The following is a 13,564-nucleotide window of genomic DNA, read 5'->3' on the forward strand; positions in this document are numbered from 1 at the left end:
AGATCTGAGATTACAGTCTTTTTTGTTAGAATTTGGTGGTGCTCACTCATTTTGACATTATAAACATAAAATTGAAAATTCCACTGTTTTTCTGAGATGTCCTAATAATTATGTACCCATTAATTTGTCTTAAAAAATTGGCCTACTGAGCAGTCTCTTATCAGCCTGTTCAAAAAACTTACTGTGTGGTTCTCCATAACTTAAAATGCAGAAGTTAGATAAGCCATTGCACGTGCAAAAAGTTGTTGCATAAGCAAGAGTTTTACCAAGCTCTTCTCTGGCTTGCAAGGTAAAAATTATAACTCAAGAAATTACCAACTGTTGGTTGGAATTATTCTGATGTCTGCTTAACACATTTCTAATTCAAGTTTGTCTTTAACATTAGTGCCATTATTTATACAACTACTATATTATCACTACTTATCTTCTCAATTGGTGGCATTGAATTTTGAAATTTTTTCCCATCATTCACTTTTCTCTATTTCCTTAAATAATTAGGCTTATTGAATGCTCAACTCTCCTGCTATATCTAGATTCATTGAGCCTGTAAGATTTTCCCCCATCGTTTCTGTATTTTCAAGTATACTCATTAAGATTAGCTCAAATGTCATCAGGAAACTCCATGAAACTGTCTTTCATGTCTATCTATATTAAATCTTTTACTTTTCTGAAATCTCTTGGCAATATATTTCCCCTTCTCTGTGGTATTTATCACTTGTACCTTGCATTATAGTTTTAGTGTTCATATTTTATTTATGTAATAGACTTTAGCCTCCTTAAGAATTGGGACTTTGTAAAATGTATCTTTACATTATCACAGTGGCTTGTGAAGTCTTCTCCATCTACTAAATTCTCAATTAAAATTTGTTGAATAAATGATAGATAGTAAAAGAAAAAGGAGAATGGTCTTTTCTAGAGGCAAATATAAGGCTAGTATCCATTGGAGGTCCCTGCCATTCCATTTAAATCTATTCATTCTCATTTTGGTTTTTACTAGTTTAAGTATAATGCCCTTCAACTGGTCTTTCATAAACATGGAGTCACTAAAGAGACATTATATGAAAGCATTTAACTTGCCTTTCTTGGCGAGTTTGCTCCTCAGTAATTTCCATGGCACATTCCAGAGAGTTCTGGAGAGACTGCAGTTGATTCAAGGTCTCTTTCAATAAAAATCGAGTTACAAATTGTTCCAAATTGGAGGCCTCTTGGTAGTCCTAAGGATGACAAAACAAATGCAATTAGAAATACAGTAGGAAAAAATAGCCAGGAGTGTTTTTTTTTTCCCCATGTACCCATCAATCTCAGATTAATCCTTGAGAAAAATAGACAAAGAGGAGAGAAAACATGTTGGGTCCTGGAAGTTGGGGCAGAACTCTATCTACCCACCAGAAGTTGAATTAAGAGAGCTGCAGAAATGACTTGAATATCTCATCTCCAATTGCACCTGCTTCAAGATTAGAAAAAAGGACAAAACCCAGTCAAATTATGGAACAGACATCTGTAGAAAAGGAAATAAATTACCTGGAGAAAAGGTTGGAATGTGACTAATTCTGGATGGTTTTTTTTTTTTCTCTTACCAACTAAATGTACTCTCATGTTGACAATTGGCTTAATTCCCTCTTGATGTATTTATTATGCTTGATCTGTATTACACTGAAGCCAAAGGAACTTATGTGTTGTTATTTCAAAATTCAGAAAATGTTAGGCTTGGAATATTTAAACACTTTACTAAATCTGCTTACGTCCCTCCTTCAGGAAATTTACCTGAAGCTCAGCTGCATCTAACTTCTAGTACAACACCTCAGCCACAAAAGCACCTTCACTCAAACAACCCCAAGTCTACACAGAGATCATCAGAAACATAATCACTATACCTGCCAAACTTAGTCTAGGTATACAGGTGGGTTGTGGATGGTGCTACTTGTTGCTCTTGTCTTCTTCTTTTTTATTTTATAAATTTATTTATTTTATTTATTTATTTTTGGCTGTATTGGGTCTTTTTTGCTGCACACGGGCCTTCTCTAGTTGTGGCGAGCAGGGGCTACTCTTCGTCGTGGTGCATGGGCTTCTCATTGCGGTGGCTTCTCTTGTTGTGGAGCATGGGATCTAGGCACGCAGGCTTCAGTAGTTGTGGCACATGGGCTCAGTAGTTGTGGCTTGCAGGCTCTAGAGCGCAGGCTCAGTAGTTGTGGCGCATGGGCTTAATTGCTCCGCGGCATGTGGGATCTTCCCAGACCAGGGCTCGAACCCGTGTCCCCTGCATTGGCAGGCAGATTCTTAACCACTGAGCCAGCAGGGAAGCCCACTCTTGTCTTCTAAAGTCTCAGAGAGAACCAAGGCAGAAAATAAAATCAGGTTGGCATGGAATGAAATGGTGACAGAACCACTTTTTCAGGTCGTGGGACCAGCCAGCTAAACCTGATTTCCTAGAGTCTCAGGTGGGAACAATAGACAAAAGTTCAGCCAAGGAAAGGATTTATTTGGCTCCATTCCTAAACAAAATGATTATTTCATGATTGAAAATACAAAATTGAAAGGAATGATGGTGACAAGATAATGCTAGGAAATACAGCGTGCTGGCGAATCTTGGGGCATGGTTGCAAACCCAAGCAAACAAGATTTAATTAATCTCTCTGGGTCTCAGCTTTCTCACTTACAAATCAGACTAAGCACTCTGGCATACATTCCAACTCAAAAATATTCTGTACTTCTATCAATTCTAAATTAGGAAATATTGAGCTTCTGGACTCCTGATACAAGTTATTTTGTTATTTTTCTTCTGTTAACGGAACAACCTAATGTTGCAGAAAACTTCATTTCTTTCCTAATTTGAAATCATAAAAGGTTTTGATCATCAGTCTCTTTTTTAAGTTCATTTTTTTTTTGCAGCTGAACAGCACAGGAGATTTTCTTATCACCATATCTTATTTAAAAATTAAAAATTTTAATGTCTTTAAACTCCATCTAACAAATTAACCATAAAATGAAACATTACATGCTATAATAACCATTAGGATTTTTGGTGAGTTAATTCAAGATAAAAAATATACAAAATATTTAATTTGATCAAATAGCTTGCCACTCAGCAGCAATAAAAGATTCAAAAATTATTTCTCAATGTGTTTTTTAAAATTGAGTAAAGCTTTACTTTGAGATGAAAAAGAAACGTGATGACAGAAAAAAATTGTGTTTGATCCATTCCCCACAGTTATTCCATTTTGCTAAAACATATTTTTAAAATAAAATGTATTAAGACGATGAGAAGATGTAATTGTATAGTCAGAGATCATGCTAATTGTATTTGCACCTCAATATACATTGCACTAATCTAAAGCAAATGATATTGTACTTATTTGAGGACAGCAGGTAAAAGTGAAGGAACTATGCATTTATTGAGGTATGCAGCACTACATTGGCCTTATTCTTTTCTCATTTAAATGTTAAATATTTGTCATGTCAGAACTATCTATAGAAAGGAGATTTTGTTTTTTGGATTATCCAATTTAAACACTCTGGTCATTGAGATTAGATTTTAGCTTCGGAGACACAAAGATCTACTCTTCTGTATGCCCCATGATGCCCAGAGCAAATGCTCATCCAACACTTGAATGTTTGCAGATAAGCTAACTGAGAATTGATTGTGTTTGTTATTTTGGTCTTACATATAAAGACTGTGGTGATGTTAGAGTTTTGAGGACAGTTAAAATCAGTCAACTGGCTACTCTGTCATTTTCTATCATAGCAAATTAAGAAATTGTTATGCTGAGACTTGCATCTTACCTTGAGAATTTGTTATCCTCATTAGTAACTCTCCAGATAACATTAAGAGATGGCACAACCCAAATGGTACATTTGACAGAAATGTTGGTGCCTTGACATTGAGAGGATGGTGGGTGGGTTTAAGACTTTGGGGGATTAGGTTTTTTGAGTCAGTTATGAAGATTTGCTGTTATGTGCTGCCCTTGATGATAAGGAGAAAAAAAAGCTTGTTTTCTAATATTTATCATTCCAGACTCAGCTCATGGTATCATCTGTGTATTGCCTTTCCTCCCCTTGAACCACTATTTCTTTTCACAGGATTAGGCACACATCCTTTCGCTCTGTGTGCTCTTGTTACAACGTTTCCTTACCTAGGGTATAATTTTATCATTTTATATTGTAATATGTTGTTTACTAACATGTCTTGATCATCTCTGCCTCCAGAATACCCAGAACAAAGCCTGGCTCTCAGCAGCTGATCCTTAAATGCTTAAAGACTACATGAGGTACAGGGAATCACATGGAGATTCAGGCACCAGAGGGAGTGTCTGAGCTCTAGAAACTGCTCTTGCCTCTCCCCAATTACCAGATGCCTTCCCCTGCATCTAGCCCTTGCTGGTGGTAGACGCTGCCGTGCAGCTTGTCCAGTCATGTGGGCTCTAGAATAAAGAGAAATACAGCTTTATTTTTAACAGATTGTCCTCATTTTATTCTCTAGACCATTTGTTCGTCTTCTTCCCTTCCCTTAATCTGGATTCCAAGGTTTAGGACTGTAGACCCAGGTGGCTTCGATCCAATCTTCCTTTCCTTCCCTCAGAGATGCAGCAGATGTTCCTTTGGAAGGCAGTGGCAAAAGAAGCAGATGGAAAATTAAATAGATAACAAGCTGGAAAATGTCAAAGCCTGGCCCTTTTTATTCTCAACAAATGTGTTGGCTGAGAAGGTACAGAAAGGGATCTTTTCATACTGAACTCCCAGAAGACTGATATATTGGCTTAAGGCATGTATTCCTTTGGGCAAAATCTGGAATCTGAGAGATTGGTAGAAAGAACTAATAAAGCAGTAAAAATAATGTACAGATGGTACCTGATATCCAGATTCTGCCTCTTTTTCCAAACACAGGTTATTCTTTCATGTATATTAAAAAAGGATATGGGCAAATGAAGGCTTAGAGTATGTTTCTCAGGTTCCAATAATGTTCACTGAATTCACTGATAATTGTTCAAGTGATAATTAAGTGGAAATTGTTAATAAAGTAGCATTAATATTTCCATTTGTGCCTTTGGAAAGTCAGAATGTAAATATTTCAATACACGTATTTCCTTTGTGTGGAACTGGAACAAGGCTAGGAGTCATTCAAGTAAAATCCTTAGCATTAGAAGCATGGTACTTTGAAAAGCAGGCTCCTTAGAGGACTGCCTGTGCATTTTTACTGTCAGGTCATCGTCAGAAAGCAAGCTCTTTCCCATCTGGGTGATGGAAGAGTGGAAATCTTAGCTATTAACCCACTATGAATCATCTCAGTTTATGATGAAAATAAGAGCATAGTCTTCCCTGTTTGTATTTGCCCTACTTGAAAATTAATCAAGTCAGTGACAACCAGTCTCAGTGTCTTCTTGTTTATGAGATCAGATACAATCACACTTAGCAGGGGATACTGCTTCTGACTGCCTTTTAATCTAAGCTCCTGCTGCTCTACCTGTTGTGTCAGACATCTGTGCCAACTTCTATAACAGGAAGAAATTTACTTTTACAAAAATAATGTTGTTTTATTCTCTTTTCCTACTTTCCCCCAAACTGTTACTTTTTAAATACTAACTGGCTTACACTATTACCTATGTCCTATTTCTTTAAACATTCTTAGGCTTTCATCTTATTATTTTTATTAAAAAAAAATTTTTATTGGGGTACTCTGATGCTTTTGCAAATATGTATAAAAGGGTTTCATCTTCAAGGAATTCATGGAAAAGACTCTGACAAGTACAGGTTTCTGGTAACTGACTGTACTGCTGAACTGAATGAATAAGCATTTTCAGAACACTAATGAAAAACTGATGAACTCATAAAAGTGCTAACAAAAGATCGATGAAAAAAATTAATTACATGGGACTGAGTGAACTGATGAGGATGATTATAATTTTTGTGACTTTCTGTTTGAATTAAAAAAACAAAAATTTTTATTGGGGTATAGTTGATTTACAATGTTGTGTTAGTTTCAAGTGTGCAGCAAAGTGAATCAGTTATACATATATATATATATATATATATATATATATATATATATATATATATATGCATTTTTTTAGATTCTTTTCCCATATAGGCCATTACAGAGTACTGAGTAGAGTTCCCTGTGCTATATAGTAGGTCCTTATTTGTTACCTATTTTATATTAGTGTGTATATGTCATCCCCAATCTTCCAGTTTATCCCTCCCCACCTTACCCCTGGTAACCATAAGTTTGTTTTCTACATATGTAACTCTATTTCTGTTTTGTAGTTAAGTTCATTTGTACCCTGTTTTTTTAGATTCCACATATAAGTGATATTATATTTGTCGTTCTCTGTCTGACTTACTTCACTCAGTATGACAATGTCTAGGTCCATCCATGTTGTTGCAAATGGCATTATTTCCTTCTTTATGGCTGAATAATATTCCATTGTATATGTGTACCACATCTTCTTTATCCATTCCTCTGTTAATGGACATTTAGGTTGCTGCCATGTCCTTGTTATTGTCAATAACTGCAATGAACATTGGGGTGCATGTATCTTTTTGAATTACGGTTTTCTCTGGATATACGCCCAGGAGTGGGATTGCTGGATCACATGGTAGTTCTATTTTTAGTTTTTTAAGGAACTTCCATACTATTCTCCATAGTGGCTGTATCAATTTACATTCCCACCAACAGTGCAAGAAGGTTTCCCTTTCTCCACACACACTCCAGCATTTATTGTTTGTAGATTTTTTGATGATGGCCATTGACTGGTGTGAGGTGATACCTCATTGTAGTTTTGATTTGCATTTCTCTAATAATTAGTGTGTTGAACATCTTTTCATGTGCTTTTAAGCAATCTGTATGTCTTCTTTGGAGAAATATCTATTTAGACCTGCCACCCATTTTTTGATTGGGTTATTTGTTTTTCTGATGTTGAGCTGTGTGTGCTGTTTGTATATTTTGGAGATTAATCCCTTGTTGGTTGCTTCATTTGCAAATATTTTCTCCCATTCTGAGAGTTGTCTTTTTGTTTTGTTTATGGTGTCCTTAGCTGTGCAAAAGCTTGTAAGTTTAATTAGGTCCTATTTGTTTATTTTTGCTTTTATTTTCATTATTCTATGAGGTAGGAACCTACCTCAACATAATAAAGGCCATATATGACAAACCCACAGCAAACATCATTCTCAATGGTGAAAACTGAAAGCATTTCCTCTAAGATCAGGAACAAGACAAGGATGTCCACTCTCACCACTATTATTCAACATAGTTTTGGAAGTCTTAGCCACAGCAGTCAGAGATGAAAAAGAAATAGAAGGAATGCAAATTGGAAAAGAAGTAAAACTGTCACTGTTTGCAATAACATGATACTATACATAGAAAATCCTAAATATGTTACCAGAAAACTACTAGAGCTCATCAATGAATTCAGTAAAGTTTCAGGATACAAAATTAATAGACAGAAATCTCTTGCATTCCTATACACCAACAACAAAAGATCAGAACGAGGAATCCCATTTAACATCCCATCAAAAAGAATAAAATACCTAGGAATAAACCTACCTAAGGAGGCAAAAAACCTGTACTCAGGAAACTATAAAACACTGATGAAAGATATCAAAGATGACACAGATGGAGAGATATACCCTGTTCTTGGATAGGAAGAATCAATATTGTGAAAATGACTATATTACCCAAAGCAATCTACAGATTCAATGCAATCCCTATCAAATTACCAATGGCATTTTTCTCAGAATTAGAATAAAACATTTTACAGTTTGTATGGAAGCACAAAAGATGATGAATAGTCAAAGCAATCTTGAGAAAGAAAAATGGAGCTGGAGGAATCAGGATCCCTGATTTCAGACTGTACTACAAACCTACAGTCATCAAAACATTATGGTACTGACACACAAAAAATAAATATAGATCAATGGAACAGGATAGAAAGTCCAGAGGTAAAACCACACACCTATGGTCACCTAATCTGTGACAAAATAGACAAGACTCTACAATGGAGAAAAGATAGCCTCTTCAATAAATGGTGCTGGGAAAACTGGACAGCTACATGTAAATGAATGAAATTTGAACACTCCTTAACATCATACACAAAAATAAACTCGAAATGGATTAAAGACCTAAATGTAAGATTGGACACTATAAAACTCTTAGAGGAAAACATGGGCAGAACACCCTTAGACATAAATCGCAGTAGTCTTTCATTTTAAATGATACACTTTTTAAACTAGGAGAACACCATATCAAGTTTAATCCTTATAAAATTAAGAAAAAAGAAAACTGGTCCTTAATTAAGTGTCTTAAAAATGGACTGAGGTTAATTCCAGATAGGTCTTTGGAAAGCTTAAAGACAGAGCAAGAGATTAAAATATTTTCAAACTGCAGATCCCCGTGTATTAAGAGAATTATAGTTTTGCAGTTTAGTGAAAGAGGAAACAAGGCTCTAATTTTGTAATAAAATGTTATTAAATAACCAAGAAACTAAAAAAATCTAAATCCTATCATAACTAGATATTTTCTAGTTTGAAATCAGAAAATACTGTAGAGATGTTATATTATTTAAGACTTTTAAGTTGACAAACTCCATTATAAAGGGCTCATCCTGGAATTGTCAAGGATTTTTTTTCATGTAGATTTCTTTCCTCTGGCTCCTTCTATTGCTCTGTCTCACACAAGCAGCCCCTAACAAGAACATATGGCCCCTTGAATGTCTTTGCTCAAAGAACAATGCCAAAGTAATCTCAAAGTAACCCTCTTCAAAAAAGTAGAATTTCAGGAAAATATGCATGGGTATGAAGATGGGAACATATATGGAGTTAACCCAAACTTGTAGATTAATAACAGATGAAGACACAGATCACATTCATGTGCATCTAACAACATAGTGTGGTAGTTAAGAAACTGGGTCTGGGGACTTCCTTGGTGACCCAGTGGTAAGAATCCACCTTACAATGCCGGAGACACAGGTTCGATCCCTGGTTGGGGAACTCAACACCTACATGCCACGGGACAACTAAGCCCGCATGCCACAACTACTGAGCTCACGCACTTCAACTAGTGAGGCTGCATGCTGCAAACTACAGAGCCCATGCACCCTGGAGCCTGTGTGCCACAACTAGAGAAGAGAAAACTCTCATGCCATAACTAGAGAGAAGCCCATGAGCCAAAACAAAGAGCCTGTGTGACACAATGAAAGATCCTACATGCATCAAAGAAGATCCCGTGTGCCACAACTAAGACCTGATGCAACCAAAAATAAATTAAATAAATAAATAATAATAAAAAGAAACTGGGTCTGAAGATATTTACACTGAAGTTCTAATATGTGCTTGTACCACTTAACAGCATTGTGAACTTGGGAAAAATTAAAATTAAAAAAAAACTTAAAATTAAAAATTTCTAAGTTCCTGTTTTCCTAACTGTAAGATAAGAACAGTATCAATCTCATAGCTTGTTGTGAGGAATAAATGAAAAATACATGGCGTGTAAAGTGCACTGTATGATGTCTAGCTTGTAGTTTTTGATAAATGAATGTTCACTATTGTTATGAATCCATTGGTGAAAGGATATTACAAAGTGTAATGAACAGATCATTGACCTAAAATTCACAAGACCTGGGTTTAAATGGTGTGATAATAGTTCAGTTCACAATTATTGCTAGGATAAATATATGGTTCGTTTGGTATGTAACAGGTTTTCCACAAATATTAATTTTTCTAAGTTCTTTCTACATATAGTTAGTACTGCACATCTGTTGCCTTGATTGTTCAGAAATGTATAATTTTTACATGCATATTTGTTACCACATTGAAGCTGTGGCCCATGAAATTTGGTCTTTGAGGAGTTACAATGTAGAGTTACAAATGTATAGTTCAACTGCAAAATTAATTTAAAAGTGTTTCTGTCCTTGACTTGTTTCTCATCAAGGATAGTATATGAGATCCAATTTATAAATCTAAACAACCCTTCGTGCATTATCTCTTTTATCTACTCTGAATTCTGTCAACCATATCCTCTTCCAGACCATTTCATTTCCCAGAATCTGTTCAAAATTCTTTCTCAGTCTCTAGTGTGATTTTACTCCCTCCTTTTCTTTTCTCTCCCACACCTTTTTATGTATATTGGCTAAGATTTCTTCCCTTCTCCTCAAGTCATTATGAGTGTGGTTCTATTCATCTGGGCCCATTCCTTTATTCTGCTTCATAGGAACATAGAAACCAGAAAAATAATAGCAGGAGGATTTGGGGAAGATGTCCATGTTGGTGGCATTGTTTTTGAAACTCCAGGAATTCTCACATAAAAACCAATAATGCAAATAGATAACAACAACAACAAAACTCCATAGACAACAAATAACAACAAAACTAGAGTTTAAGGTATCATCATGAACCACAAGTTACAAGTGGTTAAGGACAAAATCACTGATAGCCAGAAGGTCTGCATTGCACGGTATCACTGGCTGGATGTATAGGAAGAAACAAAGGGAAGCATTGGGATATGTGACAGACCTGAAGACAAGAGAACTCCAAAATAGCCAACAAATGTTCACAAGAAAGCATAATTAGCTAGCTTGAGAACAGCTAAACCTGGGAGGATTTTTATCCCAAAGTAGGTAAGCATAAAAATCTTAGTAAAGTCTAAAGAGACTGGAACCATGATCCCCTGTGAACTCTTGAAATTAATTAGCTAAGATGGTATGCTAGGAGGGTCCCACACTGAAGATAAACTGCAGGGAGTCAAATCAAAACTGAGCAGGACAGGTTCACAGATATCAAGAAGAGAAGATTCAAATAAAAGTCAGGGGGAGGTACAGAGCCAGAAATCTCAGAAGGAAAGACACTATAGTTTTCAATACCACAAGATAACCAAGAGGGAGGTCTTTGAATTCAGAAAAACTATTCTGAATACAACATTCTTTGGAAAATGTAGGAAAATTAGTATTTTTTTAAAAAAATAAGCAATAGAAAATTATTAAGGTCAAATTCTATATAATTTTATTATAAAAAAGGGATATGAGCAAAATAACATTCCTGTGGATAGTGAATGCACACCAGAAAGACAAGCCCACCAAACAGATCAAAAGTATAACCAAGTATTTTAAAATGAGACAAAATACATTAATAAAAAATTGAAGAAAAAAGAAAATAAGGAAAAGGAACAAAAGGGATTTGAGAGGAAGTAACAAATATTGTAGATATGCAAAGAAGATCCAAAAATAGAGTTCCTAAAGAATAAGTATAGAAGTCAACAAAGAAACAGAACAAACACTAGAATCTAACATTCAAGAATGCTTTTCTGAAATAAAAAGATTTGAAATTAGGTATAAAGCCATACTACATGTGTAAGAATATCAACTCAGAACAAACACATCAAGACATATTTTAGTAAAATTACTGGACTTTAAAAGGCAAAGCAAAAAGTCTTTGTGCACTTACACATAAAGAGCAAATGAGTCCCAGAGTTAAAAAAAAAACCTAGATTATGTTGAGGCTTTCCAAAAGCAATGCTTTTTTACCAGAAGAAAGTACAGAAACATATTTCAGGTATACAAAATAAGAAAATGAAGCCAAGGATTTTACATCAGGAAGAATTGACTTCTAAGTGTAAGGGGCACAGAAAAATTATCAATATGAAAAACTTAGATTAAATTGTTCCCATGAGCTCTTCCTGAGGAATCAACTAGAGAATGAGCTTCATACAGCCAAAATTACTGGAGTGTTCAACATAGAGACCAATGATGTAGACCAGGTACTGGCAAACTATTTTGGAGAGGCCTACACAGTAAATATTTTAAACTTTATGAACCAAGAGGCCACAAATCCTGCCAATATAGCATGAAATCAGACATAGATAATTATTAAATGAATGAGTCTGGCTGTGTTTGTAGACCATATTAAACATGTGCTTGGCAGATTTTGGCAGATGGTTGAAGTTTTCTGACCCCTAATTTGGGCACTGAACATCAAAAGCGGCCAACATCAAAAGAGACAATCAGATAGTATGTGCTTCCTGATGAGATAACACACTATCAGGTATAGTCTTGTCAAATGAGACTTTGGATTCAGCTGACAATTTGAAGTAAAAACAGAGTTCAGAAGAACATGATGAATTGTACCATGAGAAGGCAACAACAGTCTAGATGGTGAGCATCTCTCTAAAGGATTTCAAGGTAACCTGCAAATTAAAAGAGATGTAACAGACATAAAAATAGGCACAAATAAACTATAGTTTTTAGGGATGAACATTTGTATGATGAAACCATAATAAAATGCAAGGAAATGATTACTAGAGAGATCAGTTTGGTCATTATTTACAGGGGAGGGAGGAGATTATAATTGCGACAAGGCACATGGAAGGTCTAGGGTGGTTGGTAAGTTTGTATTTTTGATCTGAGTGGTAGTTAAGAGTGTTTGGGTATAATTACTACGTTCCACATTTGATTTCTGTGGCTTTTCTCTTTCTCATTTTATTTTACAACAAAAAGGTTAAGATATGTGTACGAACCAGTCTGGTGGAGGTACACTATTCTCATATTTGAGAGGTTGTGGGAATAGACAGATATGGGCTGTAAAATACAGGACTGTTTGGCAAGCAGTAGAAACACATACAAATTAGTAATTTTTATCACTTCTCATATACTGTCTTCTCAACTTCTGGTCTGCATTTTTCTGGAGTTAACACAGAAACAAATGTCAATTTTTTTTCAGTATAAAGAACCCAGAGCTATATTTCTGCATAAATTGAGCTCAATATGTTTGTTGATATTGATAATAAAATATAACCAAAATTTCTTCTCCCAAAAAAGGATGCTTTCCACCTTACTGCTCACACACTTTCCTTTGAATGTCATTTTTAAGCACATGAAATACCTCAAGGGTAACATTCACTTGTAATTTGTCTCCTCCTAAACACCATGTATATGAGGTATCTAAAATATGCAAATTAAAATAATGAAAGAGTGGAATGGTGGTTGTCAGGAGCTGGAGGCGGGGAGAGGAAAATGGGGAGTTACTAGTCAACAGGCCTAAGTTTCAGTTAAGCAAGATGATTAAATTCTAGAGTTCTGCTGTACAACATTGTACCTATAGTCAACGGTAATGTACTGTGTACTTAAAAATTTAAGAGGATAGATCCCATGTTACTAACATAATAAAATAAATAAATAGATAAATAAGTGGATACATTTTTTAAAAGTCTGAGAAACACTAAAAAGAACAAACATTTCCAAATCTCTATTTTGAAATTGATTTTATCACACACAGAGCATCTTTTTTTAAAAAAGTAAAGCTTTACTTTCAAGCTCATTGATTAATCTTTACTTTGGGGAAAAATAGAATAAAATTTGTAGATTAGTAACTCTATTATTTACTGAATATCCCTTTGTAAATACAACTGTGTAAGGTGAATTTAAAAAGGAAATAAAACAAAACAGCCTGATTTTGCAGTTGTTATAGGTTAAAATGCATTCATTTCACGAACACTTATCTTACATTAACACACAGAAAACACTGATAATGTACAAATAAGGTTTTAGCCAAACACTAAATACACATAGGGTTTACTAATTGGGAC

The 13,564-nt window shown here is 35.0% G+C and overlaps 1 protein-coding gene and 1 long non-coding RNA gene across 2 annotated transcripts in view; one reads left to right on the forward strand and one right to left on the reverse strand.

Moving 5' to 3' along the window:
* Positions 1-13,564, reverse strand: part of NECAB1 (N-terminal EF-hand calcium binding protein 1) — a 285,172-nt gene that overhangs the window by 84,015 nt on the left and 187,593 nt on the right. Inside the window, exon 6 of the mRNA XM_082364108.1 lies at positions 1,078-1,214. Within this exon, the coding sequence (XP_082220234.1) occupies positions 1,078-1,214 (137 nt within the window). The remainder of the gene's footprint in view (positions 1-1,077; positions 1,215-13,564) is intronic.
* The window catches only part of LOC309615025, a 511,470-nt gene continuing 499,035 nt past the window's right edge, over positions 1,130-13,564 (forward strand). Inside the window, exon 1 of the long non-coding RNA XR_014236505.1 lies at positions 1,130-7,046. This is a non-coding gene — a long non-coding RNA (uncharacterized lncRNA). The remainder of the gene's footprint in view (positions 7,047-13,564) is intronic.

Source organism: Balaenoptera borealis, assembly GCF_965194805.1.
Source record: "Balaenoptera borealis genome assembly, chromosome: 17".
NCBI classification, from domain to species: Eukaryota; Metazoa; Chordata; class Mammalia; order Artiodactyla; family Balaenopteridae; genus Balaenoptera; species Balaenoptera borealis.